Source organism: Pipistrellus hanaki (assembly GCF_964339955.1).
Source record: "Pipistrellus hanaki genome assembly, chromosome: 1".
Classification (NCBI taxonomy): Eukaryota; Metazoa; Chordata; class Mammalia; order Chiroptera; family Vespertilionidae; genus Pipistrellus; species Pipistrellus hanaki.
Window position 1 is genome coordinate 182,313,324 of NC_140503.1, and position 21,404 is coordinate 182,334,727.

At 40.1% G+C, this 21,404-nt stretch overlaps 1 protein-coding gene across 1 annotated transcript in view; it reads right to left on the reverse strand.

The window, feature by feature from the left end:
* Nucleotides 1-21,404, reverse strand: part of DCUN1D4 (defective in cullin neddylation 1 domain containing 4) — a gene marked incomplete at its 5' end in the record, with an annotated part of 70,490 nt that overhangs the window by 3,356 nt on the left and 45,730 nt on the right. Inside the window, 3 exon segments of the mRNA XM_084900109.1 lie at nucleotides 72-174; nucleotides 2,683-2,787; nucleotides 16,051-16,159. Of these exon segments, the coding sequence (XP_084756235.1) occupies nucleotides 72-174; nucleotides 2,683-2,787; nucleotides 16,051-16,159 (317 nt within the window).

Here is a 21,404-nt window from a genome sequence, read left to right on the forward strand (position 1 = left end):
AGACAGCTGAGGAGGACGCGCGAGTGTGCAGCGACGTGAAGAGGGAGAGGACCCCCAGCGCTGGTACTTACATGCGCCATCTTCGTCGTAGTTGCTGAGGTCAAGGCTAATTGTTCTGCTAAACTCTAGCACATTGCACCACTGGTCTTTGTTAATAACTTTATATTTTGATTGCTGATGGAGGGAAAAGTAATAGGAATTACTGACATAATTAACAAATGGGACAGTGTCAATTGCTGATGAATCAACTTGATACAGTTCATAAAGGTTAACTCTTTTTCCATTGGGTTGTTAAGTACCAGTCTAGAAGGACTGCGAGAGAGAGCAGGAGTAGAACTTAAGATGACAGCTTTCATTACAAAAATATTATGGGGCCCAACACAAATGAAAAGCACATCAAGTGAAATTTCTAGACTGCAAAGGTTCTTTCACATAAAATGGGGGTAACATTTCCTTCATAGAAATGTTGCAAAGATTTAAGAGATAATTTAGGTAACTTATGTAAAGCCCTTCATTCATACTTGGCACACAGGAGTGCTAAATAAAGCGTAGCTCCATGAATGAGCCCTGATATGACCAGGACACACTCTGTCAAGCTCTGAGCTCAAGTACACACAGCAGTCGGGGAGGTCTGAGACTAGGTGCTCTAGCCACTGAAGAAACGACTGTTCTAATAAGTCAAAACTTCAATCTGATCATAAAAGTAATCGGAGTAGATTCCTATTCCTTTTAGACAAGAAATATGCCATATGTGTATTTTAAAATACAGTATTCATGTGTAAACATTTGAAAATAAAAGCTAGATCCAACAATTTTTTAATCTTAACCACTAATATCAGAAACACTGGAAAACAATCCAAGCAGACAAAAAGCAAAGAGTTGAACCAATAGTTTTGAAGATGCAAACACAAGAACAGCTGAAAATGAAAGGATTACTATCTCCTTTTAAAAGAAAAATGCAAACTAATAAGAGAATAAAGCAGATTACTAGTTTCACTTTCTAGGCACCTAAAAGCAAGAGCCAGCTGGTAGGACTCCTGGAACTGTGCAAAGTCAAACTGGCTTCAGGCAAGGTCCTAGGTCTAAAGGACTCTTCACACTCAACACTCAACACTCTAAGAGCAAGAACCTATTTCTACTCATTTTTCAAATAAAGTTAACACTTTATGGGATTGGCAGAGAAATTAGAACAGATCACTTGTAGTGTGAACGGTCATTAAACAAATACTTCTTACATTAAAACTAGTTTTTATGACTTTCTTGAGGAGTTCCAGTTACTAATGCTATAAGCAATCCTATCTAATAAAAAGAGTAATATGCAAATTGACCATTACTCCAACATACAAGATGACTGCTCCCATGTGGACACAAGATGGCCACCACAAGATGGCCAGCAGAGGAGGGCAGTTGGGAGCGATTAAGCCTGCAGGGGAGGGCTGTTGAGAGGGACCCAGGTCTGCAGGGGAGAGCAGTTGAGGGAGACCAGGCCTGCAGGAGAGGGAAGTTAGGGGTGACCAGGCCTGCAGGGGAGGGCAGTTAGGGGCAAACAGGCTAGCAGGGAAGTAGTTAGGGGATGATCAGGCTGGCAGGCGAAGAGGTTAGGGGCAATCAGGAAGGCAGGCGAGCAGTTGGGAGCCAGCAGTCCTGGATTGTGAGAGGTATCCCAGATTAGAGAGGGTGCAGGCTGGGCTGAGGGATTACCCCGCCCCCCCCCCCCGTGCACAAATTTTGTGCACCGGGCCTCTAGTTTTTAAATAACAGTCCTCAAAGAATCATATCAGTTGGAAGTTTTCCCAGACAATTACATAAAGTAAGTTGTAAAAAAGATTATTTCAAGAGTGAAGCTAGAGTCAGGATAAGACCCAGGATTTTCTCAAAGACTCAACACCTTTATCATTTAAAGCAGAGCACATTTTCAAAAGGGGTTTAGGGTAAAGAAAAAAAGGGAAGGGGGTTTGGGGCTGGAGGACAAAAAGAATGCTATCTATATGACATCCCTAGTAACTCAAATCTGTATCTCAGGTACTTCAAACTCCTACAGTATTATATTACATCAAAACCAGCTCCTCATAACCAGCAGCTCAAAGTTACTTATTATTTACCCTTAAAGCAAATGAACAATGATGGGGTTCAGTGCTGGATTTTTTCTATACAAATGTGAAGAAAAATTAAATCGAAGGATATTTTGTCAGTTTGCCTAACACTCAGACTAAGTCATGGTCCCCAAGTTACTTGGAGATAAGAGTAAAGACGACTACCTTACACACTTCTTTTAACAAGAAGGCCGATGCTTTTCTTTTTTATGCTTAACTTTTTAATCTTTGCTTAATAAAAGTGGAAATTCACCTAAAGCCACAAAGGAAAGACAATCTTGTTTTATTATTGTTATAGAGAGCAGGAAATCTAAACAAAAGCAAAGTTTTTAAAATGGGGACAAGAGAGGAGCAAAGGACAGAGCTGTAGCTGTTTCTGATACATCTGTACCGGGAGCGATGCAACACAATAAATTCACACAGACACCGCAGAGAGAACAGGTCATTGCTGATTGACAGCAGTTATGTCACCATAATTCCTATAGGCAGAAAGCATAACAAACAGAAAATTACATAAAATGGTTAAATAAAGTATACTTGGTAATTCTAAGCAAGCAAAAATACATTCCATAAAATAACAATTTGGTACCTCTAAGAATTGGTGAAAAACTGGAAAAAGGGGCCAGATTTTTCCTAATAACAGTCCCAACATGCACTTGGCAGTGTTAATGTCTAGGCTGCGCTGGTCCTTTTCCTGTTTAACAAACAAAAACAAAAATGAGCCAGATGCCCCAAGTAATAAATTCCCATAATCCAAATTTCTATTTCACGTCAACAAGACATTAGTGAACAGCTTATTGACCATTTATCATACACCACAGAGTCCCTGGGTCACGCCTGAGGTGGGGGAGGGGAGGCAGTCAAACAATGGAAGGCTTGCTCTCTCTGGTTCTACAGAAACATACTGTGAAAAGACTCATGTCAACGGAAATGCTCTCTCTGATGCAAAAATCAATTAGTTATGTAGTAACAGTATCTACAATTATTTCATGGGATAAATAAAATCTGTAATTTAATCACTTGCTGTTTGATATTTATAATAATTACCAAAATCATAATTGCTCACCTCAAACAAAGCCCATAATTTAACTAAATGTTTAATTTAACTAAAAGTTTCAACTTTCATGCTTGGAATCAGGTTCCTTGATAAATGTTGTTTTTCCAATAATTTATTTTGTTGGTAAATGTTTTTCTTGTACCTAAAAAGCACTGGAATTAAATTCAGCTCACAATAAAGGTTGGGGCTATGGAGCTTCTCTCCAACTCAGGGGGTGTATTCATCCTCCCTCTCGGGGAGAAAACAGTCTGTCTACTACGGTCCCTCTTACCTTGGATTTGTTGGACGTGAACTCTCCTAGCAGAATACCCCTAACGAGCAGCCAAGGGAAAGACAACATTTCATAAAGAAACCAGAAAAAAAAAAGTAGTACATAAACCTGAAATGGGCAGGTGAAGCTCATTCCATTTACTTGCCATTAAGGATCCTAATTTCTCATTCTCCACTTTCTTACAAATTTCCATTCCAGGACTACAAGTGGGGCATTTCTACGTAAACGGACAAAGGACCTGGGGCCATGAGCCTTACATATATCCAAAGCTAGCTTCCATGCAGTATCTCACTCCGGTAAAAATTTGCAAAAGTACTTTTCTACAAAGGGAGAAAGTTCCTGGCTATCCCATCTAAATGCTCACACTAAATTAAGGGATGACACTGTGACCACCACTGTCAGCAACATGTATCAGCACTAACTCAAGGACTCTAGCACTGAAATCCTCTTTGGTACACAGAATTTCTGGCCTTGACACTGAATTTAACAGTGAAGGACTTAAACAATACAGCAAATGGAAGGCCGCATTCAACAACAGCAAACACGGTAGATGAAGATACGGGAAGACGTGCAATAGGTCTGTCCTTTGGTCCCAGGCATACACCTTACTGACCCTCACCAACCGACCAGGAAAGATGGCTCCACATCACCCTTCTCTGTTCCAGGACACACAACTTAAGTCTGGTGACAGTGGGGGTGCCCCAATTCCACAGTGCAATGGGGCGTCCTTTCCACAGCGTTCTCTGCCTGTCCTTTGGCCTGTATCACAGTACTTAGTCCTGATGGAGAGGAGGACAAGAGAAAAGGTGCTCTAGACTGTCCACCTTTTGCCAATCAAGCCTCATTGATTTGTTGCACTGCAAAGGCTTCTACTTCTGTGACACAAGAAATGGAAACTTCCTCTTACCCTGTAACACAGGTGTGGCATACGGCACAGCACACCATACTGGGAAGCAATCCAGTGAAAAATGAGTACACACACTGCTGAAAACACACGTGGTCCCACCACAGGACTGGGCCAAAGTTCACCTGTTGAAAAACAGCCCATGCAGCACCGGGCTGACGGCACTGGTGCTTGGAAAAGCTTTCCCTTGGAAAAGTTTGTTATCATTCACTAAATCTAAAATCTCTGGTCTTGCCATGATACATATTGTGTCTTTTCCCCCACATTATCAACAGCTATGTCCACATCACAATGGACATACACCAAGGTGACAAAAAAGAAAAAAAAGATACAAAAGACCTGGACAAGACTCTTTGCAACAATATAATCATCTGACAAACTGATGATCATGAAGGACTTCGATGTAAGTTTGGTTGGCAGTGATGCCCAGACAGGGAGAAAGGCATCAGACTCACAGGACCGGAAGCTGAACAGCACTCACTCACTCCTGCTCTGCAAGGGTGCCAGCCAGCAGCTCTCAATCACTAACACCATCTTCTGCCTAGCAAATAAGAGAGAGATATTATGGATGCACTCAAGATCTGAACAGTGGCAACTGGCTGGTAACCAACGTTGCCAGTGGGTAGACTGGAGGCTACCTGCAAATGTCCATAAAACACTCAAAATTCCTAGGACCAATACAGTCAAGAGACCCCACAACAAAAAGCTACTGAACATCAACATGGAGACACGCCTGGGGGTTCTCTGACAGCAATGACCCTGATGGCACTCTCTGCCAAGGAGTTCCCAATTAAGTTAGATGAATCTCCCACAATGCTATGCAGCAGGGCATTTAAAAAATGATAATCACCATAACAAATTCAGAGAATACAGCAAAGCCATCTAGAAGCTCCTCGCAGGAAATCGCAGTAGGGTACTGCAACACTGACCCGCGGGCAGGCGCCTGCTCCCAGGTCAGTCTAAGCAGAAAGAACCTTGAGACAGGCTGTCAAAAGTCAATCGGCACCCCCAGCAAGCCCATCCAGGTCAAAGAAGAAATGGAACTTTTCTCCCTGCCAATCTCTTGACTCCAGATGTGCTGGAATGTATTTTATAAATTTGAATTTACATATGAGAACAGGCCTCTCAGTGGTACAGCTATAAAATCAAAGGATCCTACTCTGAATATTCTAAGAAGCTACATTTTGTATATGGAATAAATACACACCTCCAGTTAAAGACTAGTAACAACTAATGTACAGAGTAATAAAATTTTACTAAGGTCTAATTTGAAGATCTAATATGGAAAAAAAATATTACTGCCTTTGTTTATGTAAGGCTATTCCAGTGTAAGTCTTCCTATGATATGTGAAAATTAAGCATTTTTTCTTTAAATGGCACAAGTGACTTAAGAACCAATAAATAAACAAATAGGTAAATGTATGTAGGGAAATGTAATTATAAAAATGTATCTCTAACCATGTAGGTATTCTCAGAGGCCCCCAACTATTTCAGATGACCTATTTCCAATTTTCACAAAGCTTTGATAGCTTAAGACCTGTATGTGAAAAGGGAGACATTTAATGATTAAAATCATCAGGAAAAAAATCTTCAACAGGAAAAAAAATTCCTAAGATTTTCAAGCATTAGTTGTACTAAAAATCAAACAAACAAAAAACACATAAGCAACCATGATTCACAAACAGTGGTAACCAAGTCAGAAATTGATAAGTGAACTCAAAAGGACTAAAATGAAGACCTAAGACATACATCACAGAATTCCATCTGAGATCACAGGGATTACAAAAAATAGCGAATATGCAGTTCTCCTTAACACAGCTACCTAAGTCAACAAACACACGTAAAAATAGAGTGCTCTATCTTGAATCTTAATAATGTGATTCAGTTTATAAAATGGAAAATTTATTAAATCAGTTTTTTTTAATTTTTTAAAAATATATATTTTTATTGACTTCAGATTGGAAGGAAGAAGGAGCGGGAGAGAGAGATAGAAGTATCAATGATGAGAGAGAAAATCATTGATTGGCTGCCTCCTGCACGCTCCACACTGGGGATCAAGCCCACAACCCAGGAATGTGCCTTTGACTGGAATTGAACCCTAGACCCTTCAGTCCGCAAGCAGACACACTATCCACGGAGCCAAACTGGCTAGGGCTAAATCAGTTTTTTGCTTTTTAAATGAGAGCTGGATTTTTTCTTTTTAATATACATTAAAAAAAAAAAACAACACACACACACACACACACACACACAAATCATAAAACCCAAGAGTATCATCCCACTGGGAAAAATGCATCGAAATAATTATGCTCTTAGAATGTTCCCAGCATTATTTACAGATCACACTGCTTGCAAGGTAATTAATGAAACTTATCTATTTCTTTAACAAAAGAAAAAAAATCTGCCTATGGGCACAGTCTTTCCTCATCATTTTATTTGGTAGAGAGATTCTGTTACTAAGCATTACTCTTGAAAACTAATGAGGTTTTGTGCAGGCACCTAAGTAATGTTAGTGAATAATAATTTGAACAACTATTTCTAATTCTTTTATTGAGAATTGAATCAGAGCCAGAAATTGTTCCAAGTGCCTTATACTTAAAATTCATTTAATACAACCACCCTTTTAGAATAGGCATTATTATTAGCCCCGATTTATAAATAAGGAAACTGAGCCAAGAGGGTTAAAATGATAGTAAGTGGTAGAGCTGGGACATGAATCTGGAAGTCTCATTCCAAACCACTGTGGACCATCTTGCTTCCCTGAGAAGTGATGAGGAAAGAGAGATTTAAATATAAACTCACATAGTCCAATTAGCTTTACAAGCAATTGCTGAGCAAATCTGTGTCTGTAATAACTAAGAGTAATTTCTTAATTGTGGTGTAATTGACATACAATATTGTATTAGTTTCAGGCTGTATCATAATGACTCAACCTTTACAAACATTATGAACAAAGAGTAATCTTAAAGATAATTTGCCAAAGTTTTTAGGGTAACGGACCTGGGATTAGATGATCATATTCTCCCTATTCTTGTCCTCACTTAACCTACTTTTTCCTTCCTTTGTAATTTCCAATTAAAAATATGAGAAAAAAATAGAGAGCTGTGTGTGTGTGTTGCAGGAGTTGTGTAGAGAGGAAAACAAACAGATTGACAAATACAGTAGTTAAGAAGCAAGACACTGACTCCAATTAGAAGAGGATGTGAGTCAAAATAGTCACCACAGATTGAGGTTAGAGTCAGGCAGAATTCTCTGATGTACAGAAGACCCAGCAGATTTTCCTTAGCAAATTATATGAGTACAGTAACAGCCATAATCACCTCCAGCTTAAATGGAAATGACTAAGCTACTGTTTTACTTAGAGAAAGAAAATTCATGAACTTCAATATGCATGAGCTCTTCCATCTCCCAGAAACACCTCCTCAGAGACAGGAAACAGAAGCAGCACCAGTACCCAGTGCTAGAGAAGTGAGCGCATCAAGGGATGGCCAAGTTCTGCCTCCAGAGAGCCCTGTTTACAACTTCCTAAGGCTCTGTTTCACGGAGAAAGCAAACTCCCTGCAACCCACAGAAGTTTCCCCTTCTCCTCTTGCTCACCTTGAAGTCCTCCTTTCTCTCCATCTATCAGCTTCTCCTAACTTCACTTCATTTCATTTAGATCCCTCTCAATCTCTCTTGGAGGACTCCTCTCAACTCGCCTCTGCCCTCCAGCCCACACACTTCTCCCTCTCCGTCCATCCCATTATTCTCTCCTTTCTGCACTGAGCTGGACCACACCATTAGAACAGAATCCAAGAGCAGGATCACTATAAATTCATGGTGTCTATTCTTGGCCAAGCCAAGATGCTGCTGATATCAGCCCAGCATTTATCCTTCTCAAAATTCCAAGTGTCAACTCTCTCCGGGACTTCAGCATAGTACCTTGCCTCTAACACAGAGAATGTAGACAAATCAAATTTAACTGATATTTAAAATTATCCCCAGATCAACAAAAAAATACTGTATTTACTCTTTCATATCATTCTTTTTGTCCATTCTTAAAACTCTTCAGGTCCTTTCAAAAAGGGGAATCAAGAAAAAATATGGCTGTTTTAATTAAATGAATTCCATATAACAATATTTATTTATATAATAAATAAAATTATATTGGGAGAAAAACCCTATGCATAAATATATTGAGACAAAATTCCATTTCAGCCCTGGAATTTATATCCCACCATCTTCTTCTTAACAAGGTCCCATAGGATGGGGACAGCTGTGAGTCAGGGAAGGTAAGGTGGGTTCTGTACAGAGGACACTGGCCTGCACCTCATGGACAGAGCTCAGGCCATATTGTCCCCTCCACTCTGGCTCTGTTTATTCATCTGCATAATGACAAGACTGGATCAGATGACTTCTTATGGTTTCTGTTAGCTGTAAAGTTTCATGAGTCAATGATATCCATAACACTATAAATAAATTCAAGTCAAAATATATTAGGAGAAAAAGAATATAACTAGATAGCCAAGTACTGTTTTTAATTGGCTATAAAATTTGAAGGTGAAGAAAAAAAAAAAAAAGATCACAATCTGGGCAGAGCTGCCAGGCTGGGAGCAGCCAGGCCCGGAGCAGCCGGGTCTTGTGCGGCCAGGCCCAAAGCAGCGGTTGCCAGGCTGGGAGCGGCCAGGCCTGGAGCGGCCGGGCCCGGAGCAGCCGGGTCGGGTGCAGCCGGGTCGGGTGCGGCCAGGCCCGGAGCAGCAGCAGCCAAGTCCAGAGCAACTAGGTCGGGAGCGGAAGTGACCAGACCCAGAGCAGCTGGTTGTGGAATGAACCAGAGCAACAGAGGCCAGGCCTGGAGCAGCCAGGCCCGGAACAGCTCGCTCCTCGCCTGCCCCTGCCCCACGGCTGCCTCTCAGACATGGCTGGAAACTTTTGTGGGAACTTGAGGGTCTGCTGAATCAAGTGATGAAGGCTTAGATCTGGATGTGTTGAGTTAGTATATGGCTGGGGTGTTGATCTGTGAGTGCCTTGGGTGGGGCCTGGATGAGGCTGGTTGACCTATTTGGAAATGTCTTTTGTGTGAAGTGTGTCATTGGGCATATGGAGGTATTATTGATATGAGAAAATGCTAAATAACTGATTTAGTATCTGAAAAGGGATTTACTATCGGGGAAAGGGAGGGAGGAAGAGACTGAACATAAACTGCACCTATGGATGAGGACAATGGGGGATGGGGAGGGGGCGGAGGGTGGGGTGGGAACTTGGTGGAGAGGGGAAGAAATGAGGAACCTTTGTAATAATATGAACAATAAAGATTGATTTAAAAAAAAAATACAATCTGGGCAGAGACATTAAAGGGGTTATTTTGTCATTTTCTGGTATCGTGCTATAGTTTCCTTCCTGATATATTTAAAGCATAATGTTCAATGTATGCCATTGTTGTTTCCAATAGACAATATTCAGGAAGTGAAACTATAGGAAAGTTTTATTTCCATTACAAGTTTGATTTTCAAAGGTCTGTTATGTTATTAGTTACCACCTTTAGGACTAATTTTTGTAGGAAAGAGACTGGAGGGATAAAAAGCTGAGTTCTGTTTCTAACCAAGATGGAGTTAGAGAAACTAGATTGCCCTTTTCACTTCACGCAGTGGACACGGGCAGCACAGGACTGTGACCCATGAGAAAAAGGAAGCATAAGGTAAGCCCTACAGTGATACCAGCTTACTGCGTGGAGCTGGTCTCGAGTCCAAAGCACATGAAGGGGGAACCCAAACCTAGCCCAGCAACCTTGCTGAGTTGGAAAATACAGAGTCTGAGGGTGAAGGTGGCTACAATCTCTGGGTCAAAATACCAGCCAAGTGGGAGCGGCACAGAGAGAAATCCGCAGCTCTGCAGTGTCTCCCCAATCTGAGCCTGGGGAAAGACCACTGCAAAGAGTGAGCAGAACTACCAGAGCTCACCCAGGGCTGCGGACAGTTCTATTTCGGACAGTTGTATTTCCAGAGCCAGAGTGGGAAGATCTCCTAATCTCAGGGCCTTGAGCAGCAGAATCCTCAAAAGGGAACTGCTTTCCGAGTGGGGCTCAATCTTCCTTAACCAGACCTTTCAAAGAAACAGATTCCGTGTAACTTAGCTATATACCAGAAAAGAGTTAAATCCAACGCTATTTAAAAGAATGAAAAAAGACAAATCATTTATCAGATCCAACATTCAATCAAAATAGGAATGCAAAGAAGCTACAAAATATGACTCATGGCCAAGATAAAAATTAATCAATAGATAGAGATCCAGAAATGGCAGGGATGATGGAACCTGAAGACAAAGTTGTTAATACACTTGTAATAAATATGTTCTGGATGTTCCAGGAGGAATGAAATATTATCATGATGAAGAGAGAAATGGAACATATAAAATGAGACCCAAATGGAACTTCTGGAAATGAAAAATAAGTTATCTGAAATGAAAAATATTCTGGTTAAGATTAACAGCAGATTAAAGAAGAAAATATTAATATTAGAAGACAAGTAAAGCTTTTTTAAAAATATTAGAAAACATTGTAATCAAAACTACTAAAGAAACAAAAAGGGAGAAAAACCTGAAAAAAACTGAACATGGCATCAAAGGCCTATGGGACAATATCAAGCATCTAACATAGGCATAACTAGAACAGAGAAAGAACAGAAAATATATTAAAAGAAATAACTGGCCCTGGTCAGTGGACTGAAGAGTCCCAGGTTCGATTCCGGTCCAGAGCACATGCCCGGGCTGTGGGCTGGATCCCCAGTAGAGGGTGTGGCAAGAAAAAGCCAAACAATGATTTTCTCATCATTGATGTTTCTCTCTCTCCTCCCTTCCTCTCTGAAATCAATAAAAATATATATTTTTTAAATAGAAAAGAAAAAAATACAGCTGAAAAATTTCCCAATTTAATACAAACTATAAGCCCACAAATCAAAAAACTTCAACAAGCCCTAATCAGAATAAACATAAAGAAAATTATGCCAGTGCACACGGTAATCAGCTTGGGAAAAGCAGTGAAGAGAATAAAAGCAGTCAGAAAACAAGACGTCCTGTTCAAAGGAATAATGAACAACACTAAGGCTTATCATCAGAAGCTACCCAAGACAGAAGACAATAGAGCAATATCATTAAGGTACTAAAAGAATCTTTAACCCAGAGAAGTACTTTTCTAAATTGAAGGCAATATAAAAACTTAGAGAATTCATCATCAAAAGATCTGTACTATGAGAAATGTTAAAGAAAAATTTGGGGGCAGAAGGCACATGATATCAGATAGAAATCTGTATCTATATAAAAGAAACGGAGAGCACAGAAATGAAATATATTTGGGTAAATATAAAAGACTTTTTTACCAAAATGATACTTATGGTCTAAATGTTTGGGACAAATGGGGGTGAGGGGGTGGCAGATAACAAGATAGAATATATAAACTTAACCATACCATAAATTACATTAAATGTAAATGGTTTAAGCATCTCAAGACAGATATTGTCAGACAGACACAATTATATGGTATCTATAAGAAATTCATGTTGAGCCCTAGCTGGTTTGGCTCAGTGGATAGAGCTTTGGCCTGCGGACTGAAGGGTCCCAAGTTTGATTCCGGTCAATTACACATGCTCAGGTTGCAGGCTTGATCCCCAGTATGGGGCCGTGCAAGAGGCAGCCAATCAATGATTCTCTCTCATCATTGATGTTTTCTATCTCTCTCTATACCTCCCCCTCCCTCTCTGAAATCAATAAAAATATATTAAAAAAAGAAAAAAAAAAGAAATTCATGTTAAAATCCTAACCCCCGAGTGATGGTATTAGGAGGTGGGGCCTTGGGAGCCAAGTAGGCTCTGCCCTCATGAATGTGATGAGTGCTCTTATAACAGAGACCCAGGAGAGACGCCTCCTCCCTTGGGATATTGTAAGGTTACAGTGAGCTGGCTCTCACCAGACATCTAACCTGTCTGACCAGTCGGTGCCTTTGTCTTAGACTTCCCAGTCTCCAAGAACTGTGAGAAATAAATTTCTGTTGTTCATAAACTACTCATTCCCTGGTATTTGTTAGGACAGCCTGAATAGACTAATATAATATATTGTCAGATTTACAGTATAGGTATAAGTAAAATGTATGACAATAACAGCAAAAAGCATAGGAGAGCAAAATAAAAGCATACTGCTGCAAAGGTTCTTGCATTATGCATAACGCGGTAAATTATTATTTGCAGAAAACTTCTGAAAATTTAAAGATCCATACTGTAAGGCCTATAGCAGCCACAAGAAAAATGAAACAGAGAGATATATAGCTAACAAGGCAATAGTGGAAATAAAAGAAAATCATAAAAAAATAAAATAAAACTCAACCCAAAAGAAATCATGAAAAGAGGAAAAAAGAAACAAAAACCATATGGGACAAATGTGTGTATGAGGGGAAAAATAGCAAGATATGAGATATAAACGTAACCATACCATAAATCACATTAAATGTAAATGGTGTAAGCATCCCGAGATGCTATCTATAAGAAATCCGCTTTAAATATAAAGACACAAATAAGTTAAAAGTAAAATGATGAAAAAAGACATATCTTGCAAGCTTAAACAAAAGAAAACTGGAGTGGCTATCGACTTCGGAACATATTACCAGAGATAGACAGACATTTCATAATGGGCCAATTCTTCAAGACACAATAATACTAAGTGTATCTCTACCTGAAGACACAATAATACTAAGTGTATCTTTACCTAATATCTGAGCTTCAAAATACATGAAACAAAAAATAATGGTAGCAGTGACAGGAGAAATATTATAGTTGGAGAGTTCAGCATTCCTCTCTCAGTAACTGATAGAAGGAGTAGGCAGAAATCGATAAGGATAATGAAGACTGCGCAACACAATCCACCAACTTGACCTAACTGATGTCTATGACATGCTGCGCCGGGCAGCAGAGACTGTTCCTTCTTTTCTGGTCCTCATTAAACATTCATCACAGCAGACCACATTCTGGACTGTAAATCAAGCCTCCACACACTTAAGTGGGCTTAAATTGTACAGGGCTTGCTTTCTTGCCACAATGGAATTAAACTAGATATCAATAATAAAAAAAGATTATTTGGAAAAATCCTAAAAACTTGGAAAAGAACATAAACAACATGCTTTGAAATTACCAGAGTAAATTAAAAAAAAAAAAAAATCACAGGGGAAACTATTTTGAATTGAATGCAAATGAAAATACAGTCTCTCCAAACATGCGAGATAGAGCTAAACAAAACAAATCAAAAAAGGGGTTCAGTAACAAATTTATCTTATAGCGTAATTTAGCTGAATAGTGGCTGTTATTCATCATTATGTAAAGCAGCCTAATTCACTGATATTTACTGATCCTCTCCTTAAAAGCAAAGAATTCTGCTGGCTGTTACTGGGGATGATCCCTTAATTTTAAAATTAAAATTAAGGCCTTTACCTAAACTCCAAAGCCAAGTGAGATAGAGGAGCTAGAAATGCCACCTAAGTGAATGCAGGATCCCTCCAGTACAAGGAGAAGCAGGCAAGGAAGGCTGTGTGAAAGTGGAAGCATGTGGCTTGGGCTTAGAAGCCTCACAATACCGAGGGTTGAGTGAGTACAAATAGGGCTTTAGCCAGAGGTGTAGTGGGACAAAAAACAGAAAGCAGAAAGGTCAAAAAGGCAGGTGGCAGGTTCAGTGAACCAGCAGCTAATTCAACTTCACTACACAGGCATCGCCCAAGAGAGGAGGCTTGGGACTGGACTATTAAGGGCCTGGAATGACCTGCAGACTGGACTTGAAACCAGACCCTATGTCTACTGTTGATTAATAATGGGGCCAAGGTCCCATTTCTCCATTCTCTGAAGCCCACTTTCCTCCTCTGTGAAGCAGACTGAGAGATTCCCTGTCTGTCGCTCAGAGTGCTGTGGGAGCAACTGCACCACACCATGGCAGCACAAAGGCAGAGGAAAGGTACTGAAGGCTTCTGTGAGCTGGAGGGTGGCCAAGAAACCCTGGTCTGAAGGATGGGAATGACAGCCTCCTGATGTGAATGCCAGATGAGAAGAATGTGAAATAAGGCTAGCGTAGCAGTGCAGGCAAGGAGTCAGTCACAAGGGCCCCAACCAGTGAGGCTGTGGGAGAAGAACCAAGGAAGAGGCAACCAAAGGAGCTGATGGGCCCGGAGCCTGACTGGGGATGGGATGGGAAGCCAGGGAGGAATAAAATGAAACCTGGGTCTAAAGCGGTGGACATGTGGGGAAAACTGACCTCCAAACAGGGAAGTTAGAAAATAAGCCCTATTTTCTAGTTGTAATGCTTCTAAACAAGTTTTGACCTATACAATAAGAAATAGCTGACTATGGAAGGAAAATAAAATCTCATGTAAAACAAAATATTTAATCCTAGAAACTATGCATCTTCTCTAAAAGCATCTGGTAGCAAACCACTTCTATTTAAATGTTATTCAGTAAAACATTATAGCTGAATTTTACCATATAATTTCTAACAAGAATTTTTACGCATATTGTCATTTTATTTGAAGGTTGCAATAAGGCAAAAATTCACAAGACACCACAGGAAACTACTAAAGTATTGTAGATGCACCAGAATTCGCCACCAAATTCTTTGGTGTTGAATTTGCAACGTCAAAGCAGGTAAAATGTGAAAAAAATCAGCATGGTGGTGGTGGTGGATCATTTTTTAAACTCAGTTTTCTGCTTTAATAAAAAATTCATTTAAAAATTTAATCAGCTCTGGCCCATGTGCTCAGTGGTTAGAGCATAGGCCTCTACATGCAAAGGTGGGGGTTTGATTCCTAGTCAAGGGCACGTACCTGGATTACAGGTTCAATCCCTGGCCCCAGTTGGGGTGCCTGTGAGAGACAACCAATCAATGTGTATCTCTCTCTCGTCAATGTTTCTCTCTCTTATTTTCTTCCCCCTTCTACTCTCTCTAAAAAAAAATCAATGGGAAAAATATCCTCAGGTGAGAATTTACCAAAAATAAAAAAACAAAAAAGTAATCAATCAAGAAAGCCTAGTCACCTGAATCCACTGAACACACAAACATAACAGAAAACACCATCCTTAAGTACAGATGAATGAGCTGTGGATTGTGTGTGAATAAACACAATGCTAACTAGTGACCCAGAATTCTCTCTATGGTTATCAGGCTGGAAAATAAAACCTTATTTCATACCAATAGAACCACTGTCACATACTTGAACCTGATAGACTATGTAACAATATGATCACTTTTTCAAAATGATTAGAAATTACGTTTGAATAATAGGTTGGGTTTGAATTTTTTTTTAAAGTCAAGTGATTTCTAAAACAATATAACACCCAAAGTAAAAATAGATTAGGTCTAATTAGCTCATTCCAATAAACTCAATCGGTGAGGGTTTGTTGTTTCATGACAAGAGCTTTTCCAAGATTATTTAAGAGATACTTAGAACAGTGTTTGTTATCTATTACATGCCCACTTACAAATTACGTCTAAGACAATTGAAAGAGCCATTAAAAGTCTGCCATTACAGCTTTGTGCCAACATACTATATTTGTGCTCAGAATCAGTTAGTTTAGAAAGTGTACATTTAGAAAGAAATTGTAACTAGCATCCTGGGAGTAATATACTTAACTTCTCAGCTGTAGTATGTAAAACAATCCTCAAAAGGCAATCAGAAGGGGGCGGGGGGAGAGGGAAACATCTGGAAAGGCTCCAGAGAACTCACCCGTGCAAAGTCAAATGCGTATCTGTAAATAAGTTTAAAGTTTGTAGAATCATTTAATAATGATCTTAAGTAATCCAAAGTATTTCTGAGTTTTTCTGTTGTATCACATCTAGAAAATAGAATAAAGGCAAATTATAACCTGAGTTTTTTCTTAATTGGGGCAGTGATATAAAAACACAATACCAAAAGACCAAATAAAAACTCCGGAGTTGGAACACATCCACAATGACCTATTTTTTCTACACTTTTTATTTTTAAAATTTTCAACTGGACAGGAAAGATGAAAAGAACCGTTAATAAGCATCCATATACCCATCCCCCTGGTTCACAATAAACACTCACACTTGTGCCCTCTCTCACAGACACACTTTTTTCTGACCCATTTGAAAGCAAATTGTCAACAAAATGACACCCTAAACACTTAAATACCATCAGCACACTTAACATCCTATAAATGTTGACTTTCTTAGCTAATATACAACCCACATTGTCAATTTCCCAATTGTTCCCCCAATTTTCTTTATAGCTGCAGCTTTCTTTCAATCCAGGATCCAATTGAGACTGATGCATTGCTTTTATTTGTCGTATCTCCTTAATCTGTGGAAGGGTGTCCTGCCTTTTTGCTGTCTTTCTTGAAAATGTCATTTTTTTAAGAGATCAGACTAGTTGTTTTACAGAATCTCAATTTGTCAGATAATTTCCCTCTAGTTATATTTAGGTCAAGCATGTATGATAAGAACCTTACACATGATGTCCTTCCTGGTGTAGCCCAGGAGGAGGCTGACACATCACTTGTCCCATCACTGGTGACACTGAGCTGATTCGTTTGGATAAGTTGGTGTCCACCAGATTCCCCATGTAAAGATCCTTTTCCCTCTGAAATAGTACACAGCTTGTGGGATATCTAAAGGCTCTGAATCTAGTTTCTCAAAAACCTTCACTTGGTGGTTTTGCCATCCATTGATGATAGCTGGCTGAATTGATTCTACATTTGAAGGTCCAAATCAGTGATTTTTCCAACTCTATCATGCTTTTATATTTATGGCTGAAATTCTTCTCAAAAGAAGAGCTCTACTTAACACTTTTCTTATTTTTTTTTTTTTGGGGGGGGGGAGGGGTGTTAAGGATTTTTGCTTTTTATTCAGTATTATAAGCTACTAGTGTCTTTATCCTTTTTGATGAACAAACTGTTCTCATTTGGGCTATGGCCCCTTCAAGCTGGCTCCAGTGTCCTTCTGACATGCTCCCAATCAGTCTTTCAGCACATCCTCATTTTCTGGCACAAGATATTCCGCTCACTTTGTACTTTTCCTACCTTAGACTTGAAATCAGCTATTTCTCTAGAAAGACCTGGTGGCGATAACCTATTTTTACAGGGAAGTGACACACTGTTTATTTTTTTCTAAGGAAGTACACTAATTGGTTATTTTTACAAACTACTTTTCTGTTTATAACATCTAGCCCTTAAAAAATGAGAACCAGAGTCCCTATTTTCACTGGCAATATTCAAGCTTTTCCTGTTTCTCTGTAGAGCTTTTACCTACTACTAAGTATAGAGCATACGTATGACAAGTATGATCAAGATAAATATTGTGAATACTTTATAAATGAAAATATAGTTCATAATAGAACACACTGATCTATTTTTAACAATACATTCATGAAAGCTAAATATAAAACATCTAAAAGCCAAAAATGAGTAAATATTTCATTTATGAGTCTACAACAAAAACAGAATGTTCTTTGTTTCTTGCTAATGTTTGAAAACTAAGAAATTATATATCTATATCAGACTATTTTAGAAGTCAGAAATGGCTTCTTTAAGGAACTAACATGTAAATTGAGAGCTGAAAGAAGAAACTTAATGTTTTTGGAGAGAATGGCTTTCCAGATAAAAGGAACAGCATGTGCAAACAGCCTTCTTCCTAGGGTAGAAGGGAGTGTAGAAAGTCCAAAGACGAAAAGAAAACCACTGTAAGTAGACTGGGTAGAGTAAGAGGGGAAGTGGTACAAGATGAGGCAGGAAGGGAGATGGGATCAGACCTAAAGTGTGTCTGGGCCCACATGTTGTTTTCATCGAGTCCCTGAACCTATGGAAGCCACCTCCTACCATGGGAGAGACCAGGATCAGGCTTGCATTTTGAAAAGCTCACTCTGGAAGGAAGGGGGAGAACTGATAGCCTAATGTGAGATGGAGGACCAGAACCCAACTGAGGGACAATAGAGGGTAAAAAGAGAGGATACACAAGAAAGCAGTAAGTGGAAGCAGAGCTCACTTTGCATTGGACACTCCACAGTAGTGTGGTTTTATTTATTACCATGTATATAAATAAATAATATCGATAACATGGGATGGGTCAATGCTAACTCCAAAACATATAAGGTCAAGGTCCCTGCTCTTCACTGGAAAGGAAAGTTAAGTATCAAAGCCACAGGAAAGTGGCCAGATTTTGATCAGTGATTTAGTTCAGTCCTGCTCAATGAGAAGAGGAGCAGCTGTTTGTTTCAACAGATTCAAGGACAGGAAGCACTCGTTTAGACAACTGCTACACAGTTAAAAGGAAATAAAGAAGCTCCGAGTCTTTGGGTAGAGCTGCAAGGTAAAATGCCAAGTACTGCAGCATGCCTGGGAGTGAGTCCAGCACTCTGGCAAAAGATGTCCCTATGTTTCAAAGACCAGAGAGCTTGTCTGGAGTGTACAGTACAAAATACCCAAACTAACATTTCAATTTTATATATCTATTAGAGTCCCAGTGCACGAAATTCGTGCATGGCAGGGGGGGGGGGGGGAGGGGGGGGCCTTTCAGCCCAGCCTGCACCCTCTCCAATCTGGGACCGCTTGAGGGATGTCCAACCGCCTGTTTAGGCACAATCCCACTGGGTGGTTGAATATACCTCTCACAATCCAGGACTGTTGGCTCCCAACTGCCTTCCCCCACAGGCCTGGACCCCCCAATTGCCCTCCAATGCTGGCCTGGGTCCCAACAACTGCCCTCTCCTGCAGGCCTGGGTCCCCCCAACTGCCTTCCCCTGTAGGTCTAGGTCCCCCCCCAACTGCCCTCCCCTGCAGGCCTGGTCTGCCCCAACTGTCCTCCTCTGCTGGCCTGGTCACCCCTAACTTTCCACAACTGCCCTCCCCTGTGGGCCATCTTGTGGTGGCCATCTTGTGTCCACATGGGGACAGCCATCTTTGACCACATGGGGTGGCCATCTTGTGTCTTGGTGTGATGGTCAATTTGCATATTACTCTTTTACTAGATAAGATACTATAAAGGATAGCTACCTGGGTTAGAGATGATGCTGTCAACAAAGAATTTAATCTGCTTTAAAAAAGGACTTTGTGAGGCAGACCCTCTGGACCAGGGGTCCTCAAACTTTTTAAAGTGGGGGCCAGATCACGGTCCCTCAGAGAGCTGGAGGGCCGGACTATATGAACTACTAATTCCTACTGTAACACCTTGGCTGCGCTCACTGCCCAAAAAACCTGGCGGGCCGGATCAGACTCCTCTGCGGGCCGCATGTGGCCTGCGGGCCGTAGTTTGAAGACCCCTGCTGGACCAACCGCTTGGGAAACAGGCCACTGAGTCGCCAGGTCTGAACCAGAGGTTGCCATCTAGTGGCCACTCAACAAGATCAGCAGAGGTGTCAGCTCTTACAAAGGGCCCGAAGAAACAGGCTTGGAAAGTAAGCAACCAGCAGAGATTTTTCAGGACGCAGCTATTCTTCAATCCTTTCCCCCCGCTTTTCTGTGTACCACGTATAAGAAAACACAGATGTTGCAGAGTGACAGTGCCACACTACTACCAAACAAAACATGCTCATACAGTGGGATCATTTTTTGATGTTCACTGCCACAAACACATTTGGAATAAACATAAATCAAGATAATAATCCTCAAAAGTTTTAAAATCAAAAAGAAGTTCTCCCCCATTGCATGGAAAAGGCCTTCACCCCTTTACTCAGTCAATCCAAAGGTATTTTCCCAACCCACCATCAGTACTATGTAGTTAGCTACCACTCTACCACACTTCATTTTTTTTTTAGCTTAAACATCCCTACAAAACAGCAATTTTCAACCTTTTGCATCTCACGGCACATGTAAACTAATGACTAAAATTCTGTGGCATGCCAAAAATTATTTCCCCCCCCAATCTGACAAAAAAATTAGGTATAATTTTGATTCATTCACAATGGGGAGCTATTGTTGTATTGGTTGTTGTCATTTTTAAATCTGATAATCAAAGGGAAAAGAGGTCAGTGCCTCTGACTAAATCATCAGATATTCCAAGAATTTCAAAATTCTTGTGGTACACTGGTTGAAAATTGGTGCTATAAAGCTTAATTCATCAGCAGTAGCCTTCCCTGACTGAGAATGGCCTAGGGAGCCTGAGGACAGACATTCTCTATGAGCTGCTGTCATTTCTTCCCAACCAGAGAGGCCACACCCACAACTCTGTCTAAACAGTATCAAGGAGAGGAGACAAGGCTAGTTTCTTAGTGCCCAAGTATATGCCATATTTCTTCCCTTTATCTTCCTGGTTTTGGAAATGCTACCAGAGACACCCAGGAAGTGGCTGAACTGATTCAAAACTATCTGATTCCAAAACCCATGGGTTATTTCTAATACACTTTCACTATACAGCAACAATTTAAAAAAAAAAAAAACAAACACATTAATATCAAATATATACTAGTATATAGACACTAGTGACTACATATTTTATCATATACACACTTTAAATCCAGTTTCAGTGCAAAAGTTTCCATTTAGAGCATATGAATGACTGGCTTGAGTTTTTTTTGTTTGTTTTTTTGGCTTGAGTTTTTTCATTTACTGAGTGCACACACCTTACAAATACAGAACTTATTTAAGTTAATTCAAGTAGCATAAAGAGAAATAACGTTATTACTTTTGTCTGAACATTGCTTTTAAGCCCCAACCCTGAAAGGGCTTTGTCTTGTTCATGGGTTTTGTTTCCCCAGAACCTAGAATACTGTGCTTGGCACATCACTGTCATTCAAATATTTGCTGAACAAATAATATGTCTACGGAGGCTGGATGGAGGAGGGAGAGGGCTTCTTAAAACATGAAGTTGGTCTATTTTTTAACTACTTACAGATTATTCTGAGTAATTATCTTAACTTCATTGATGAAAAAAAACAGTCTATAAGAGTTTCATATCACAAAAAGGAAGCAGATTCCTCAGCACCCTGAGAGCATCAGGCTTGTCACAACGCCCTGCATTTTATAGGAACCCACCTGCCGCCAAGCAGAGTCCTCAACAAAAAGCCTGTGAGGTGCTCCCCACCCCCAACCTATAGGAAAGCCTCTTGCAGGAACTGCCTATTTCACT